Here is a 19889-nt window from a genome sequence, read left to right as displayed (position 1 = left end):
AGTGCATAAATTACCAAAATAAGAGTCAGTAAACAGATATATCTTTTTAAATGGCAGTATGGATATCTAACATTTTAATATTTATTTTATTTATTTGGCTGTACTGGCTCTTTAGTTGTGGCACATGGGATCTACTTCCCTGACCAGGGATCAAACCTGGGCCCCTGCACTGGAAGTACAGAGTCCTAGCCACTAGATCAACCAGGAAAGTCCTAGTATTTAACGTTTTCAAAGGATCAGCTATTTCCATTATTTTAACCTTTCCCTTCTTTCCAAAGTCACTGCTCTATAAGCGTAGAGATGACTTTTTCATCATGTATGGTAGAAGCAAGTACCAATAAGAATATATATTGTTACTTGTCTATATGATATATATATATATATATATATATATATACACACACATAAATATAAGAAATATATGGTGTATCTGATATATGATATATATGACAAACATCACTTAAAATAACTGAGAGTATAACTCATGTAAATGTGAAAGTACCAGATTTCACACTTTGGCTTCAAAAGTGGAAATCTTGTGGACTTGAGCCATCAACAACCTTGGTTGCAGTGGTCAAGAAAAAAAAAAAAGAAAACATGCCAAACGTCCAGCTTTTCCTGGTAACACTATCAGCTCAGACAATAAATGCTACAGGTTTCTGGCACAGAGGAAATAAAAAGGCTTGCGAAGTGCAGCTTGTCTTTCTCCTCTTCTTTCCTTCAACAAATATCTGAAGGTCTTCCAAAGGCCCTGTTCTGCTAGACATGAGGCCGGCTTGGTGTCCAGAGAGGACTGCATGCCCATCCTCTGGAGTTCTTTACTCTTTGTTGTGCATAAGGAGGAAAGTGTTCTAAAAAAGCAAGAATTGCCAAGTTAAAAATATGCACGTTAAAAATCCAAAATCGTCACTTTTCAACACCTGGAATCCAATTAGTTTGAAAGAATTGTAGTCTCTCTGAATCTATTTAGGATTAATGCTCTTTAAGCTGGACCTTCGACAGGCACCAGTAAGAGTAACTTCAATAACTGATGAGATCAAAATCAAAAAGAAGCATAATAAGACTTATATCTGTATTTTTCAAAGAAACATAAGAAGACAAAACTAATATATCAACATTCTTCAAAAGAGGGTACAAAAAAAGATTCCCTGGAGTACAGGAAGAAAAGATTGAAATTTATATAAAATTTACCCATCACTGTTATTTTCTATTTTTATACATGTTGTATATTATAATATTGGGCTTCCCTGGTGGCTTAGACGATAAAGAATCTGCCCAGGTTTGATCCCTGGTCAGAAGATCCCCTGGAGAAGGGAAAGGCTACTCACTCCAATATTCTTGCCTGGAGAATCCCATGGACAGAGGAGCCTGCCGGGCTATAGTCCGTGGGGTTGCAAAGAGTCAGACACAACTAAGCAACAAACACACACATATTATAATATAGCATCAGTATAGTGACACATGTATGAAATTTATAAGTAAACTAAAATATGTTGAGAGAGCCAGCTTTAAAAAACTTACTTTAGGAGATATGACCCAAAATGTTTGAGACCTCTATAATATTAGCCCAGTGTTCTTCCAGGCGATATTCACCATCAGATTTTTTTTTAAGTTGATTATATGCACCCCTCCCAAATAGATATTCGTACTTCTATACACTCCAACCAAGGAGTATCTGTTACTGAAAGCTATTTTCAAACAAGGATATGAGGGTACCATTTCCTCCTTTTAAGGCCATGACTGTCCTCCGTTTCCCACAGACGCCACCATGGCTTTCCACACTCCACTCTCAATTCCTTTCTAAGAAATTATTTCTGGCAGCCTATCAAAAGGTCATAATGCAGATAAAGTAGATGGCCCCACACTCAATCCTATCTTTCCTATCAAGCTGCATTTCACTAGATCACACTCTAGAATTCCTGTCTACACTGTCCAACCGTGGAACCTCATTCACATCTAGATGCCATATTTTAAAAGACTCTGAAAAATCCATTCCTTATAAGGTATAAGTAATTGATATGGCATAACAATATATCCCACTTAGAGCAATTTAAAAGGAACGAACTTTTATCCAAAACTATAGTTGGTAAAGAATCTGCCTGCAACGCAGGAAACCCATTTTCTATCCCTAGGTTGGGAAGATTCCCTAGGGAAGGAAATGCAACCCACTCCAGTACTCTCGCCTGGAAAATTACATGGACAGAGAAGAGCCTAGAAGGCTATGGTCCATGGAGTCACAAGAGTCAGACACAACTTAGTGACTAAACCATCAAACCACCACGACAATCTAATGAGAGAATTCAGACATGAGTGTGAAGTAACTGGAAGGATATTTTTAAAGACTGAAAAGCCTTCTATCTCTACTTGAACAATCGCCCCAGTCACAGGTATGCTCTGTCCATGTGTCAAGATAGCAACACAACAGGTGAGAGAAGATTCAAAAGCCTTAGACTGCCATCACTTAGCAATTACTACATGTCTAAGACATATCAACCAAGATGCAAAGTTTGCAAAACTGTTTGAAAATCAAAACAAAAGTACCAATTATGATCTCAGGAGCAGTGAGTATATGCACTTGTCATGGTCTAAAAGCCAGCCTTACAAATAGGGGTAATGATTTATGGCGGTCACATATTACTTATGCTGGCTCACCATACTGCCTCATTTCTTTGAGAAAGTACCCTAATTCCATCCTGAAAAACCAGCCCCCTCATTTTCCATTCATGAGGCAGGTTATGGTGGTGCTATTAACTCCAGACCTAGAAACACAACGTGGGTTTGATCAATCAACATACCCATCGAATGGGCTTATACTCTAAAATGACCCAATAGAGGCAGCCCAATGCCTTTGACTAGAACTACTGGGGTAAAAGACCTCTATTTATACTAAGGTTTGAAAAGATGGTAGGATATAAATCTGGAACTTCCTGAAACTATATGGAAAGAAAGGCAAACTAAAGGAAACAGTGATGTGAACTGAAAGAAGGAATTGAGGCCTAGAAAGAAGGAAGAGTGCATAAGAAGCCAGCATGTGGATGGCAAAGAGCATCTGGATCAAACCATCCCTGAAGCCTCGTAACCCTGGACACAAGATACATTGATTTACAAGGGACTCTCAATCTCCATTTCTGTTTAATCCAGTTGGATGTGCTCTGTTAAACCATAGTACATTTTTGTGTCATTTTAGAAAATATCAGTTATTTGTTAAAAAAAAAAAAAATCAATGTTTTGGCCTAAGAGCTACAACTCAAACAATCTAGCTATCCATTCTATTTTGCCCTTGTTTTGGCCAGTACACTGCCACTCACATTTCCTACCTTTTCAGGGGGTAGATTGGCTTCATGCCTGAGTTTTGCTAGTGAGACTTCAGCAGAAAGATCACATGGTTTGTTCAAAAATTCTTCCTAAAGAGATACCCATTTTGCCATCATGTCTCCTAGAATTTAGTTGTAATGGCTGCAGGTGTAGCAGCCACTTTGGACCATGAAGATGAGACCCAGACTTAAGGATAGAGCTGGAATGTTCCTAGCCCCTCATGACCAGATAGAGCTAGCTCTATGAGGGCAGAGATTTCTATGCTTTATTCACCAGCACCTAAATTCTCCAGCACCTAAAAGAATATTTAGCACATAGTGGGATGAAATAAATATCTATCCAAAGAGTAAATTTGGTATCTCTACCCTAACAAATAACCCACCTCCTAAAATCAGGTAACACTAGAACCTTAATGCTGGAAGACCTTTAGTAAAACCATTGCTTGAGTCACCCAGTGACAAAGAACAATCTTTTCCCAAAAATCTCAGTTCCAGAAACCAACTGTATTAGTTTAATTATAAGACAAACTTTTCCTCCATATTTTAAGGTTTCTCAAGTCAGAATAAATCTCATATATATATATATATATATATATATTTAGTAGAGCTTTCTTCTCCCCCAAACAGTCATCTTATAATCAATAGTAAATCAGATACAAGGAAACCCATTTGATAGACAAATACTGTGACACTGGATTAGTCATAGCCACTCAAAAGCACAATGGAGGTACAGTTTGGATAATTCAGAAATCTGAGCATTGGAGAAATACAATTAAAAGGCCACAGGAAGAAACATCAATTCAGTCAGTATCTGAAATGAAAATCCACAGAATGGAAAAGAGAAAAGCAGAAGCCACGTACCCAGAATACCTCTGTTGAAATTCCAGCTCTATCGTTTCTCAGCGATAAGACGTGGCCAGGATCTTTCACCTGCCCAAACCTGAGTTTTGTCATCTACAAAATGGAGGTAGGAGAAAAGTACTTTTGTCAAAGAGCAAGTATGAGAACTGAATATGCTAATGCAAGTAAGATTTTTAGGACAGTGGTCAGCGCATCCTGCAGACAGTAAGTAAATGTTAGGCAATGGATTCTTTTGTGCTGCGCTTGAATTCCCAAATTGGTACTCTCTGAGCTTTCTAATAACTTGAAACTATTGAAAACTGAAAAGTTATTTTCTAGGAACCCAAATTCTTACAAGGCTGCCTTCTGCTATAATGTTTCTTTGCTTTCCTAGAGGAAAATACAAAAGAAACAATTAATTCACAGAGTGTACCCTCCCCAAAAGAAGAGGCAAGAAGAAGTTAATGAGCAACAGCTCAGTGAACAAGTTTTGTCAAAGATATGAGCTAAGAATTTCATTCTGAGAGTTTATAAAGGAAGCATGGTCCTATGGCCAGTATTTTAGTCAACCAGAAAAAAAAGAAATCAATTAAGCAAAAGTAGTTGAAATTAAGCATTATTTTGGATATAAATTCAAGGATGACATCATTACTATCCTAAAGTTAAATGGCATGCTTTATCCATTTATAACATCCATTCATTTGCTTAAAAATAATATTTCAAAAATTATTAAGTTATGGAGGACATTCTTGTGTGATATGAACCACAGACAACTATCTGATTTACAAAGGATAAAATTGTAACATTTCTAACCTGATGACATTTTAAATACATAATTATGTATATACTCTGTTCATAAAATGTTCTATCATTTTAGAGAGATGAGTAATTAAACTTTTAATAACATATACAATTTTAAAAATCTATAAAAGCAAACCATACAGCAAAAATAGAACAAGACATTAGAAAACAATTTAAATAATTATAATGTCTTTTAAAGATGTATCCACTGAACATTAGGAATTTTACCACAATTACATTTACAGGAATTTTATTTTTTAAGAATCAGATTCTAAAAATAGTTCTGCTACTTTTAGTATTTTTCCATTATTCTTGCCGTCTTTAAACACACCTTCACAAGCTGCTGAACATAATGCTTTTCTGACTTAATCAGAACCTCTCTCATGACCCAGGAACGTTCAGTAAATAATTATTAAGCTCCAGAGGTGGCTTTTGCTTAAGTTGATTTGCTTGAATGCCTATTCACTTAGGGACATGGCTTTTAGTATTGTTTTCAAATCTTATCACCTAACACTGAAAGTAAATATTGAAGGAAATGGGGGGGGGGGGCAGTTGGGGGGAGAGGAGAAAGCTGTGATCCATTTAGCATTTCTCCATCTTAGTATTTCTTTGAAAGTGCCAATTTCAAACTCATTCTACATTTCTGTGCCAGATAGATAATTCTGATGTTTGGATGTTTTCTTTTCCTCTCAAAGAGACAAAAAAAAAAAAAAAATCAATATAAAGAAATGCAAATGCAATGTTTATTATTGCAAGTGTACTACTCCACAGTGTGGGGTAGAGGGGAGAGGAGAAAGCAAAAAATCCAAAGTGTCTGCAAGGGGACAATTCTGACCAATGTCACTAAGCACACCCGTTTTCCTGAAGAAAAACCCTTTTTTAGTCATCGCAAAGCCCGGCTTCAGACTACCTCAGTAACCATAAATCAAGCTCTGTTCCCACTTTTGAGCAGTCATTTTGGGGGCATGATTAATTTAAGACCGACATTCCATTTCAAATGAGAAAGCAGAGCTAATGGACTAGCATTTCAATCCCCCCACCCCACAAATTAGTTGTTATCCTTGTCACAGTCACCTACCAGAGGTTACAGCTGAAGCCGATTAAAGCCACATCACAGAGTAACAGTCCCAGAATTTTTAACTCCCGATAAAACCTTCCCTTTCTCTGTTCTCCCCTTAAAAACAAAAAATAAAAAAAAAAATAAAAAACCAAAACTCCTGCCAAGTGGTCCCAGGATTATTTCCAGAATAAAACTCCACTTACAGGTAAAAGCTTTCAAAGGAACAAGGCATGAACATCTGAACTCTAAGCGCCTCCATCTTTTTTCCTTTAAGGTGTTCTGCAAGCCCTTGGCGAAGAGTGAAAGTCAAAGTTAGTTCTGGCACTGGCTGTGTCACTAGGGGTGGCTCCTGATAAGGCCCTGGAAACTCCAATCCAAACACAGCTCGTGCTACAACGGTGCCCGGTGTCTGTCTGCAACAGCAGACCTGTTTAATCCAGTACCTACTGTACCTGCAGGACAAAAAACTGCTGCCTCACCCTGCAACAGGGGCTTCACAAGGACCAAGGCACCACCGGAAACCCAAGCCAGCGGCCAGGCGACACCTGGGATGCTCACTTAGCCCTCTTGAGCACGGGTATGGGTACCGGTGGGGGCCTGCAGTGACTATGTGCTATTAGAGAACATGAAGGCAGAGGTAATTTTACATCCTGGTGAATTTCTAACACCGAAAAGAGCCACAGAATCCAGGATGGCTGTGGGACAGCTTGTGTCCCGTCTCAACTGGGGAGACCTCTGGCAGCAGCTCATCACACAGCTCTAGCTGCTTTGCATCCATGCAAAAGCATTTTTGGAACTGGAGGTTGCTCATCGAACATGCTTTCCTGCTAACAGGGTCGAGATCTGGGCAACATTCCTTACCCTCAGACCCCAAGAATATAAGGAGTGCTATCCCTTGCTCAGTCTTGGTGAAAATCAGACACAAGCTGCTTCTTACTGTGGGCAGTATCTTTTAGGACATCTTTAGCCCATACTTCTGCATATTCTTAAATTGTCATCCAATTAAACTCTGAACTCACTGCAATAATAACAGATACTCTCAAAAGACACTTTAAAATTCTGACATGACAGCGTCAATAATATCAAATATTGATGCAGCTCCTACAGACTCAGCACATCAAAGATGTCCTGCAGATTTATGAAAATGTCTGTTCTTCCCTACACACAATTCAAAGGTCAGAACAAAGACATCTGATATGGACTAGCTGTGTATCCTGGGCAAGTTACTTCACTTCTCTGTGCCTGAGACTGTCTTCAAAGTAAACGGGTGGAAAACAGAGCAATCTCTATAAGCCATACTCAAACTTGAATTTCATGTGATGAAGTGATCTTTCTTTAGTTTCCCTTTAATAATGGGAAATATCCAGCCAGAAGTCTCTGACAAGCTGTTCCTGGCCCTTTGTATTCTTCGTTCATTTTTTCTTTTGTTGAATATTTATGGAACACCTTCTACGTCCCAGGCACTGTGCAAAGTCTTGGAGCTTCAAGTCTAATGGGACACATCTTAAATAATCACCCAAGTATTTAATGTAACTTGTGATAAATGTGACAAGGAACCGGGAAAGCTTAATATGTAAGGGTCAGGAAAGGCTTCCCTTAAGCAGGGACCTCCGGGCTTCAATGTGAGTGGGGGTTAGCAGTTATGGATTCTGGGTGTGAAGCGAGGAATGGGAGAAGAGTCTTCTGAACAGTGGTAAAACATGTGCAAGAATCCTGAAGTGGGGAGTTAGAAGGAAGCTCCACTGCGGCTGGAGGTCAGACAGTAAGGGGAATCATGGGTATCCATGAGACTGAAGCAGTGGCTACAATCAGACCATCAGGACCTGGGAGACAAGGGAAGAGTCACTGATTTTCTTCCAAGATGAAGAGGAAACCATTGAGAAGTTGTAAGCAGGCTCAGATTTGTGTTTTTAGAAAGGTCCCTCTGGCTGCTGTATCGAGAACCACCCAGAGGAGCAACAAGATTAGCTACTTCATGGAGGTGAGGGGAGGCGATGAGGGGAAAATGGACAAGAGTGGAGAGAAGTGGATGAAAGCAGGTAGATTACTGGCAATGCTAAAGACCAATATGTAGAAGGAATGTAGGTGGGGTGGGGAAATCAGATCCCTGATGAAAATAATCGTGCTCATTATTAACAAGTTACTGAGGACTTTCTACATACCGGGTATTGTACTGAGTTCTAGCGTTAACAGATGACTAAGATGCTACACTATTCCCCTTACTAACCTACTCCGCACCTTGCTTTTCCTCCCTCTAGCACAGTAGAGTATATAAATCAAGAACACAAGTTTTGGTGTCAACTTCTTCAGATTCAAATCCCACCACTTACTAATTCTGTGACCTTGTGCAAATTTACTAAACTTCCCATGCCCCAGTTTCTTCACCTGAGAAAGGGGAAATGATAAATGGCTATCCCACAGATTATTGTTAAAACTGAAGGGAATAATATATGAATATATGTAATGTGTATGGTACAGTTTAGGGAAGCAAGCTGTACCCTTGCTCTCTGCCCTCCAGCCACAGTGGAACTTCCTTCTTCGACACATATTAAGCTCTCAATTAAAAAAGTAGCTCTTACGATTATGATTGAAACTGTCTATTCTGGATGCACACCGACTAACCTACAGAACCAACAGAAATTCAACAGAGTGGGAGAATTGAGAAATTTGAATATCAAAGAAAACAGAGAGGTTAGGAAATTACCATATCAGGACCTTCAAGTGGTGATTTTTTTTTAAAAGACCAAGCTGGACTCTATCCCACCTTGGACACTATTTGAAGCTGAATTAAGTTACACGGTTCCCGGTAAGTTTTTGAAATGAAACCCTGATTTATTACATGCTTACACACAGGGAAAATTTGTACCCTCCACAGGCTCTCAAATGTTCATCATGAAACCAATGGCATCAATTCCAGCCATTCCAACAGGGACACCGCGTGGTGCCAAATTCTTCCCTGGCAGGTTCTGCCAATGACATCGCCTGATATTTTGTCCTGGACAATCCACCAACCCAAGGAGGCTATCCATTGACCGTTTACATAAATGTTTAAGTAAAATTACTTTCAAGGGGCGTGTGTTCAACTTATTCTTGGTACCTTCAGAAATACCTATGTCACGCGAATGTTCTTGGGGAATCTCCCTGAACAGAGCAATGAAATACCTATCAGCAAATGGAATAAAGCTTGACATACACCTCTGACAAAAGCCATAAAATTCATGGAACATTACATACATTTCCACAATCCTGCCCCTCAAGTAGTCACACAATCATTTAACAAATGTCTTCTGAGTGGCAGGAACCATATCTGTTCAGTTTACCATTGTATCCCTAGAACCTAGAAGAATAAACAATCCACAATTGATGTTCAATAAATACATTGACAATGAATTAATCTGTAATGTGTAAGCAACTCTCTTGTTCATATTTGTACTATTCAGATATATATCCTAAGTGCATATACACATAAAAATGTATATGTATGCATACACACAGACACATAAATGTATATATACACACAAACCCTAAAATTTAAATACAAAATAAGAACTGGTAACAGACACAAAGGAAAAATAATACTTTTAACATGAAACACTGAGTGTAGAATAAAAATATTACCTGTACTCCCATATAATTCAAATCTTAACTGCTACTCCTTGCCCCAAATTCCAGCAAATCAACTAGAGTCATCAGAATTCTCACTGACCTTTTCCAAAGACAACTGTAACAAAAATGGAACTTAAAACTATCAAACATCCAAGTGACAGCCAATTTTTTTTTTTTACTAACTTTGGGCCTCAATCTTTTGGGAAGGAAAAACTCAATCACTATGTTGAACGAGTTAGAGAAGAGATAAGAGGTTTTACTTGTTATCCTGTCCAAAATTCAGCTGAAGAAAAGTAGAACCACTCTTTTAACACAGTTAGAATCCTTCTTATTTTATTTGGATATCAAATGTTTTATTTTCCCCAAAGCACATCATTGTCTTACATCTTTCCTTCTGATAGCTATTGCTTTTTTCAATAAACCACTTCTCATCACCCTAACAATAATCAACAGTTGAAGACGTAATACATGCCATCCACTATACTGACTCATGAACTACCTGCTACATACAATTTAGGAAGCATCTACCCATAATGTTTTATTATAATCCCAGCCAATGGTTCACCAAACCTGCATTTCTATCAGAAAGACCTAGGGACCATTCTCCCCCCACCATCCCTTTAAAATCAACTCAGGAGCATTTAAAAACACAAATGTCAATGATCTTCCCCCAAATAAATGACTGAATGAGACTTTCCAAAGCATTGTTTCAAATTCCAATCTTTTAAAAAGATTCTCATAAAAGACTAATATGAAGTCAGGCCTCGGAACCACTACTATATACCATATTTCAACATACATAATTATATATAATATGTTCTATGAAAATTATCTCTGCAAGAATGACAGGAAAATGCCCAAGATCCTCAAGTTCCCTTTATCTGTTGAAATAAGAAGTCTTTACTTGTATAGTCTGATGCTGTAAAGTGTCCGCTTGGAATTATTATACAATGGGTATGCTTTGAATGTTAAGTGAAAGTCTTATTATGAGGTAATTAACAAGTATCGTGAAAGTGGCTGCAAAATTCAAAAACTTCCATCCAGAGTAACAAACACATCTGGCTCTTTTCCCCACATGCCATCATGCTCACATTTTGGAAAGTCAGATGTCACCAAAAGGCCCTTCTACTCAAATATTCGCTGATGTGCCCAGCATTTGAGAGGTGTTTCTCAGTGCTGTGGGGAAGATAAAGAAGAAGATGTGAGAGCTTCTGCTTCTCTGGGGCTCACCCCAGGGAAACTCCAAACTCACATACACAGGCCCATGGTTAAGAGTGAGGAGTGGGGGACAAAATGGCAGTTTCAGGGGTTCCTCTCCACCCTTCAGATGAGGTCTCATGGGTTTTGTGGCCTCTTCCCCAGGGAGGGCTTCCTCCCCGACCCCATCCTACCTAAAGAAGGAACATCCACTTCTGCTTCTTACTCTCTCAGCAAATGCTTCTTTTTTTGTAGCACTGAATCCCACTCCTAATCATTTGTTTTGTTTGTTTGTCCTTTATCCTGGAGGGCAGGGTCCTTCCTGTGAATTACATTCTCAGTGTCTGGTATATAATAAGTGCTCAAAAAACTTTTGTTCAATGAACAATGGATGAGTGGATGAGTAGAAGGAAAGATGAATAGATGGAAGAATGACAAAAAAAGATCAGGTAAGGAAGGAGTTATGAAATATAATTTGATGACAGCATTTAATTAATTAGGAAGTCAAAAGGCAGTAGTGGGGCTCACGATTGTGTACTTTTCATTTGGAAGCTTTCAGTTGCTGAACACAACTCATTTTCATGGATAAAGTACGAGGATATAAAGCTACAGGAACTGGCAGCCTGGGAGTTCTAATTTGAAAACACTCACAGCAGGACTGAGGGAAATTTTTAATGACTATGTATCTACAGAAATAAGTGCTCAGTACCACTCAATCACATTTATCTCTTTCATTCTGTTTTTTTTTTTTTTTTTCCTACTACCAAGAACATAATCTCCCTATAACAATGATGGGACAGCATCTTCTGAAAGACTGCTCACTGTACCCAGCTCACAAAGAAGCCCTTTAGGGGTGAAAAGGAAAATGCACACAAGACCAAGATGACCCCAGGTAAATTTAATCTAGGCTCCTGTCGACATTACCAAAGAACTCTTTAGATTTAGAGGGAAAAAAATAATGCTTTTCCAAACTATTTAGAAAACTCTGTCCTGAGAATACAAATAAAATCTACAAAAAGAGGCACTTCAAATGCTGGTTGAAGTAAATTTTTAAGCAATTAATGAAGGGAGAAATATTTGAAATAACAGTCGGTCTTTCATAAATAATCAATACGAGAGATTAGTTCCTTACCTTGAGCTCTCTGATATTATCTGTTAGAGTTCACTTCAAAAGAAATACTCGCACTCCATGAAAGGCAATTCGGAGGCTGTTTCTTTGCTGTCTATCAATGGCAGTGGGGTTCTGCAATAAGCAGAACATAATCCACAAAAAAAGCCAAGTTCGTGAGGCAACACAAACTTGAGGAAGGAAACACGGATGGAGATTATGCCGCTTTGATGGCATTTTCTCAAAAAAGAAATTTAGTAAAAATGCAATTACTTTCCTTATCAAGGTAAATAAATAGAAAAAGATAAGGCTGTTGCCATGGAGGCAGGGGTGCAAAGTTATTCACACTAGGATTTTATAATAAGTCAAATCTTTCACTTCAGGACTTTAAAATCACAGTGTTTTCCTCTCAATTCAGTGGTGAACTCCTAACTTATTTAAAAAGAAAAATACAGATTTCTCTTTCACTGTAGTAACTCTTTTTTTTTTTTAAGTAATTAAACTGAATAGCAAAGAAGCCCATAGAGTCTCTGCTATCCTAATGGTGTTGAGGATGGAAACAGGAGGGTGCGACTCTGTGGTCATCATGAAAGACATCAGTTTCATTCTTCTTCCCATTCTTCTTCAAGATATTAAAATATGTTAAAACAAGACAAATTCAGCTCTGACAAGTGGCCTCCACACACCCTCTGTGCTGAGGCCCTGGCTACTGAGGCAGGTGAGTCCGCCCTTCCCCAGATTCTCACTCAGGGCATCAGCAACTGAAAGAACCACCTGATCCTTTATGGCTCAAGTGGAACTGGAAAAGCGATGAAGACAGAGAAGACAAAGGCACTCTGCCAATTAGCCTTTGTGTTCCATTCACGGAGGTTTCCTATTTGTATTATAAAAACTGAACTGAAGGCAGAGATAGATTTTTCTCATGGACAATCACAACACTGCGGTGGAAGGTGGTATGAAAATGTGCCAGGTGTGATAACTTCCATCTGTACAACGCGTGGTAAGAATCCAGGGCAGGGGCTTTAGCCTGTGAGGGGTCCACTATTTCATAAATACGCGAATAGTTGCTCAAGTCTCTCTTGCTTAACGATCTAAACTTAGCATCATCCTTCAGCTGGAGACAGCATTGTGTGCTGGTGGCCTGTAGACACACACATACCCCATGCACTGCATTTACCTCGTAGCTCTACCCTGGGCAACTCACTTCATTTCTGAGTCTCGAAATCTGCATCTGTAAAATGGAGATCTCTATTATATCACCTATTTAGTAGGGTATGTGACTAAACAAAGTGAGGTATGAAAAGTACTTAGCACAGTGCCTGCAAAAAAAATTGCACTCAATCAATATTATACAAGGGAAAAGGCCACTTTCAGAACACTAGGGCATGAGAAGTGAGTCCTTGGAGCCTCAAAGAACTTCAACTTGTAGGACAAATAAAAGTTATTATTAAGAGACAAAAGTGAAAGGGCGCCCCTGGTGGTTCAGTGGTAAAGAATCCGCCTTCCAATGCAGGAGATACAGGTTCGATCCCTGCACTGGGAAGATCCCACATGCCACGAAGCCAACTAAGCTTGTACCCCACAACTACTGAGCCTGTGCTCTAGAGCCCGGGAACTGCAAGTACTGAGCCCATGTGCCCTAGAGCCCGATCTGCACAACAAGATAAGTCACCACAAGAGAAGCCTGCACACTGCAACAAAGACTAGCCCCCCTCTTCACAACTAGAGAAAAGTCCATGCAGCAAAAGAGACCCAGCACTGGCCAAATGTAAATAAACTATTTATAAAAAGAGACAAAAGTGAAAATGCTTTTGAAACATGGTATTTGAAGACAGTGTGCAGACTGAAAACAAATGTAAGCTCAGAAAAGGTCCAGAGATATTTGTGGACAGCATATTCATTCATAATGAAAAACGAAAAACTAAGATGTTGATGGGGATCTGAAACTTATTCTGATAGTATACAACTATTGATGCCTTTTTAATGGTTGTCTTAGCTACAGACAAAACTGCTAGCCCAGGAAACCTTCAGTTCTGACAATGTGTCAAATACTTTTTTAATTTGTATTTTAACTTTATAAACATATTCGTAAGTCATGAAGGAAATAACTTACCTAAATAAGCAAAACATAACAAATCTAACTTCTGTGTTCAAAAGAAAGATCTCCATAGGTCAATAGTTAAAATTTCCCAAACTTCGAAAGCATCTCAATACTTACCCTTACACTAATGACATCCTGTTTCAGTTAGGCTGAACAAATAGGATTTGAAATGAGAAAAATAATATTTGCACAGGAATCCTTCCTGTATGTTAATTAAATCTAATCAATCACAATAAACTTGATACACAATAGCATTCTGCATCTAAGTTACACTCTCAGGAGTCTTGCCTATAATCAAAGTGTATATTTATGTTGATAGTAAAATGTTAAAATAACCAATATTTTAAATTAATAGCCTGTGCAATTTCAAGTAATACTGGTATGTAGTGATACAAAGGAAAAAAGACATCTTTGCTTGACAAAATTCAGTTATATGTCCTTAAAAAAAAAATAGTGCCTATCAGAACTATCTAATTCTTGCTTTGATATTTACCAAGTACTTATTACCTGCCAGGTATTAAAGATGAGGCTGGTGATGGAGATGCAGAGAATCACCACCACTTTCAATCAAGTTTATTAATAAGTTCCTCATATCAAGTAACACTGGTTCATTTTTAAAAAATAAGGATATAACATTGCAAAGCAATTATACTCCAATAATAAAATTTTTTTAATTTCAGAACAAAGAAAAAACATACATATGGGCAAAATCATGAATAAAAGCTAGAAAAATCAAAAAATTCTTATTAAAACTCATTCATTCAACAAGTCTTTATTGAGCACCTACTTGTCCCAAGCACTACTGAATATGCTTGAGTTACATTAATGATATACCATGGCGCTTAGATTATGAAGTCAGAAATGTTTTGGAGTAACTCTGAATGCTCAAATCATTGATTAATTTAAATAGGTAATTTGGAAATTGCATGAATTTACCATCTTAAAGTACCATCTACAATGTCATTCCCATTAACAAAAACATTTGCTTTCTAATACTGGATCAAGGATCAGTGCGTTTTCATTTCCTAGTGGGCCAGGCAGAAAATTTGAAAAATCTGAAAAAATCATGAGATGGTTTCTGCCTCTTTTTTAAAAAAAGAGACAGGGGAAGAGAGAAGGTAGAGAATTCATCACATCATCACACTGATAACTGTGCCTTTTATTTGCATATCATACCTCATGTTTATTTAAATGAAGAAACAGAGGGAAAGGGAGTGAGGTGAGTAACTTGCTCAGAATCAAGATGTTGATGAACTGCAAATTCAGGGTTTGAAAACTCCAGAGCCCACATGCTTCTCACTATGGTTCTCTGCTCGAAGTTTCTGTGAGCCACTCAACAATCACAAAAGCAAACTAATTCTAAAATTAGAACCTTGCACTGGAGTTGCCTCTTTAGTTGTCTGTTCCCCACACCCTACACTGGTGTCTGAATTCCAAGAAGGAATAACCCATTCTGTTTAGTTCCCTCTTCATTCTTTAACCAGGCACAATTCCAGACCCAGTGAAAGAACCCAATAACTAGTTGTCAGTGGGTTAAAGGAATAATGAATTGATCATGGTGCATTTTCTGATCACTTCTGACTATGCTCTACCTTTAAAAAAACACAAGCAGGAAATGAAGCAGGCTTCCCTGAATATTTACACCAAGCATGAGTTAAATTAATGGCATTCACTAGAAACAGAAAAGAAACACACACTGCTTGTCCTCAATTAACTTAATCTAGTTGGGAAAGAGTGAGAAAATATGAATATCAGCACAATTTCTTCTTGTTAATAGGAGAAGTATAGCAGTGCTCAGAAAATAAAGAATTATTGAAAAAGGCTTTTGATGGGGAGACAGGCTTTGGACTTTGGGGGACCGTGACAAACTCCTCTGGAAAAGATGGCAAATTGTGAGCAAAGTTTTTCAATGTGTGGGATACAGGATGATCTCAAATGGAGACACAAAGACTCCACATTAAATGACCATGGAATTACCCAGACAGAAAGGCCCTTTCAAATTTCTTTTCATCCCACGAAAAGTGTCTGTTTGATGCTAACATGTCTTCAATCTTGCAATACTTGCCCTTTGTAACAAAAACAGTTCAGATTTCAGACTCAGACCCTTCTTGATAACACATCCAGTAAGGAATGAACTGTTTTCTTCCAATTTCATTATATTTATTTTACACATGCATCCATCTGTCTTTGCCATTTAATACAGCATTTCCTTTCAATATGTGTTTTTAATTTATTTAAGCCATCATATGGAATGTAGAGGGCAAAGGTCATGAAGTTAGGATGAGTATGGCTCAAATTTGGGAACCCTGATTAAGAGACATGAAGAATGTGCCAGAACCCTTCCGTGGAAACCAGATCAAACACAGCCCACAAACAGTGGCTACTCTACTGCAGTGAGAAGCAAACAGCTACAAAGAATTCCAGCCTGATAAAGAAAATCATGTAGGGCTCTGAAATCACAGTACATGGGCCTAGCCCTAATCGCTTCCTAACTGTGGAAAATGAACATGACTGGCAGATAGGATTCCATACAGGAAAACCCGGGGCCAGGCCAAGGAGGACGGAGAATATCACAGTGGAAGTGGACAAGCCACAGTGGTTGATAGTGCCTGTAAACAAGACCTCCGTCCAGAAAAAGAAAAGGCAAGGCTGTTAGAACAAAATGCCAGGCATGCTGGATGCTGATGCTTCGATATATTACGACCTCTCCTCTCACACTGTGAAGGTCACTTTGGCCTGCATTATCTCCTGGGGCACAAGTATAGCTTATAGCCCATCTTTGTTTGGGTTTAACTTTTTAATCTAATTTCATAATGAAGTACCAAAGGAGATCCCCAGAATGGAACTGTTGGTTTTGTTGTGTTTTTTTTTTTCCCCTCTAGCTGTATAATACTTTCATACACTAGATGGAGCCATCTTTATAATGCTTTGGGATTCACACACAGGTTTGTGCCAGACATGAAAAAATATTAACGCATGCATATGGAATCTAGAAAGATGTTATTGATGAACATACTTGCAGGGCAGCAATGGAGAGGCAGACATAGAGAACAGACTTGTAGACACAGCGGGGGAAGGAGAGAGTGGGACGAATTGACAGGAGCATGGAAACACATATATTATCATATGTAAAATAGATAGTGAGTGGGAATTTGCTGTGTGACAGAGGGAGCTCCACCTAGTGTTGTGTGACAACCCAGAGGGATGGGATGGGCAGGGAAGGGCAAGGAGGTTCAGGAGGGGAGGGAACATATGTATACCTGTGGCTGAGTCATGTTGATGTATGGCAGAAACCAACACAATATTGTGACGTCATTATCCTCCAATTAAATAAAATTAAAAAAAAGAAGGTGTGGGAGAACCACATACCACCTAAATATATTTAAAATTTTGAAGATCAAAGTTTTAAAGATCAAAAGGTCCCATCATTTTACCACTCTGCCTATTTCCCGTACCTCTTAAGCCCAAATTAATATCAAACTATTAACAAAGCTGTAAAAATATGTCTGAAATATGATCATCTTATAGTTCACTGGCACTTTTAATTTTGGTTTATTAACAAGTATTTATTATAGTTTTTAAACTGATTTCAAAAAAAATTGTTTTTTTCTTTGCTTTGGGAGAAATGGAAGCAATTTATAAATGCAGTAAGCATGACTCATCAGACCCAAAAAGTTGACCTCTTGGATAGGAGGGATAAGAGCAAGGGAGCAGCAAGTACACAGATACTACTTCTAGGCTCTCACAGTCTCTGAGCAGAGAGAAAGCACTCGATGGCATGAGGTCAAATGGCCAAGGCACTTGGTAAGAGGAAATGGCTGATCTCCAGGACCAGAGAAGGTCCCCTGCCAACAGACTAGAATATTCCTCTATCTAACCTGGAGCCTGGACGGGGGCCACAGGGAAGTAAGAGGAAGGTTACAGTGATGATTCTCACCTGTCAGTCATGGTAACTCAATGCCTTTTCACTGAATCCTAATCTTTTAAAATCGTGTCTCCAATGAGACACTTTTGTCCCCAGGGGACATCTGACAATGTCTGGAGACACTTTTGGTTGTCACAAATGGGGACACAGGGACTTCCTTGGCGGTCCAGTGGTTAGGACATCGCCTTCCAAGTGCAGGGGGCAGGGGTTCCATCCCTGGTTGGGAGTTAAGATCCCACATGTCTCCTGGCCAAAAAAACCAAAACATAAGCAATATTGTAACAAATTCAAAACAGATTTTTTGAAAACTAGGGTGACGGGTGCTATGAGCATCTAGTACATAGAGACTAGGGATGCTATTGAACACCTTAGAGGGTCGTGCACAGCCCCCACAGTAGAGACAATCCAGCCCTCAATGTTCAACAGTGCCGAGGCCGAGGAGCTATTTTAAAGTAAGCAGCTCTGCCAGACAGGAGACAAAGGAGCTCCAACTCATAAACGTTAAATAAATAAACCAAAATTTCACGGTGTTTACCAGACAGCTTTTAAAGCTAGTAGGACAGAGTACACTGACCTATTGCACTTACACTTCAGACACTCCTTGGGCTGTCCGTCTGGAGTCAGAACGTCACCCAACCCCAGTGCTCCAAAAACCACCTATTGTTCCATTCTCGCAGCTTTGTCTTTTCCAGAATGCCAAATAAATGCGATCATTTAAAACACAGACTTTTGAGTCTGACTCCTTTCCCTTAACAAGTATATTTGAGTTCAATCCATGCTGTGATAGGTATTGGTATCTATTTGCACGTTAATATTCCACTGTATGGATGAACCATGGCTTACGTGTCCTTTAACAGGTGAAAGGACATTTGGGCCATTCCAGTTTTTGATGATTGTGAATAAAGTTACCTTACTTTAAGACTTTTTTTTTTTAAAGAGTATTTGCAAATAACTCACTAAAGGTCATACATTTACCAGAGATGTAAAGAAAAAGTATACACTCCAAAAAAAAAAAAAACTATAGGAAAACAGGAGTCAACAATTTTTCCCCTCGTGTCAATGCACCCAGCTCACAATACATTTTCTGTAAAGAGATTTCACAAACTACTTTTCTATATTTAGTGACCATTAATGGGCCAACTAAAGCACTTTTCTAAAGGCTGCTTCTTGCCAACGTGACCCTATGGCCACACTACTATAAATAACATGTAAGCCGTGATCTGTGTACAGCTACTCATCGGTGCTATACGCAGACTAATGCTTATGCCCTGCTGGTCTCTGCCTTTCATCTGACCTACTGGACTTACCTGAGACGCACAGAGGGGACAGTAGTGACAGGTTTGGCACTCAGGGGTTCCAAGAACATGCAAGGAAAAAGGCTACTGCAACGATTATGCAGAAGGGTGGCTACAGCTGCACTTTTTTCTGTTGATTTAAACACAAAGAAGCATATGTCCAAATCCTCGGGGGGCAGAGTGCCCACATCACAAATTTCCATTAGCTGGCACTTCATGAACCTAAGATACTACACAGCCAGGGTTGAGGCCAGGGGGAAAGGAAATGCCCAAGAGCAACATTTCAGGGAGGTCTCTGAGCTGAACCTGTCACCTTGACTAGAGAAAGCATGCTGGTTTTAAGCTCTGAAAACTCAAAGTGGCATGACAAAAATTTTTGTAATATCACCATGATAGTAACTAGAAAAATCAAGAGAAACTCATCCTCTAGCCCATTTCAAAGTTCTTCAGTAATAATAGTAATAGCAGCTAATTATAGGTAGTATGCAAAGTACTCTTGTGCTAAGCATTTTACATACCACACATTGAGGTATTCCTCAATAACAACCCGCTAACAGCAACACGATTATGATGTCCCTTTCACCAATGAGAAGAGTGAGGTTTTGAGGTGACTGTATCACTGGCTAGACTGTTTGCAGAGGA

At 38.9% G+C, this 19889-nt stretch overlaps 1 protein-coding gene across 14 annotated transcripts in view; it reads right to left on the bottom strand.

The window, feature by feature from the left end:
- The window catches only part of MITF (melanocyte inducing transcription factor), a 228773-nt gene that overhangs the window by 99983 nt on the left and 108901 nt on the right, over positions 1–19889 (bottom strand). For 2 of the 14 annotated variants that reach the window (XM_027523875.1, XM_027523881.1), the window contains exon 1: positions 6219–6336. The exons of 9 other annotated variants lie outside the window; for them this stretch is intronic. In XM_027523875.1, the coding sequence (XP_027379676.1) occupies positions 6219–6274 (56 nt within the window). In that variant the 5' untranslated portion in view covers positions 6275–6336. Of the gene's footprint in view, positions 1–4175; positions 4269–6218; positions 6338–19889 lie in introns of those variants that run through there. 3 more of the 14 variants (XM_027523878.1, XM_027523876.1, XM_027523874.1) reach the window with 3 other exon arrangements.

Source organism: Bos indicus x Bos taurus, chromosome 22, assembly GCF_003369695.1.
Source record: "Bos indicus x Bos taurus breed Angus x Brahman F1 hybrid chromosome 22, Bos_hybrid_MaternalHap_v2.0, whole genome shotgun sequence".
NCBI lineage: Eukaryota > Metazoa > Chordata > Mammalia > Artiodactyla > Bovidae > Bos > Bos indicus x Bos taurus.
Note: the sequence above shows the minus strand (reverse complement) of the source record. Positions and strands in the feature narration are given on the sequence as shown.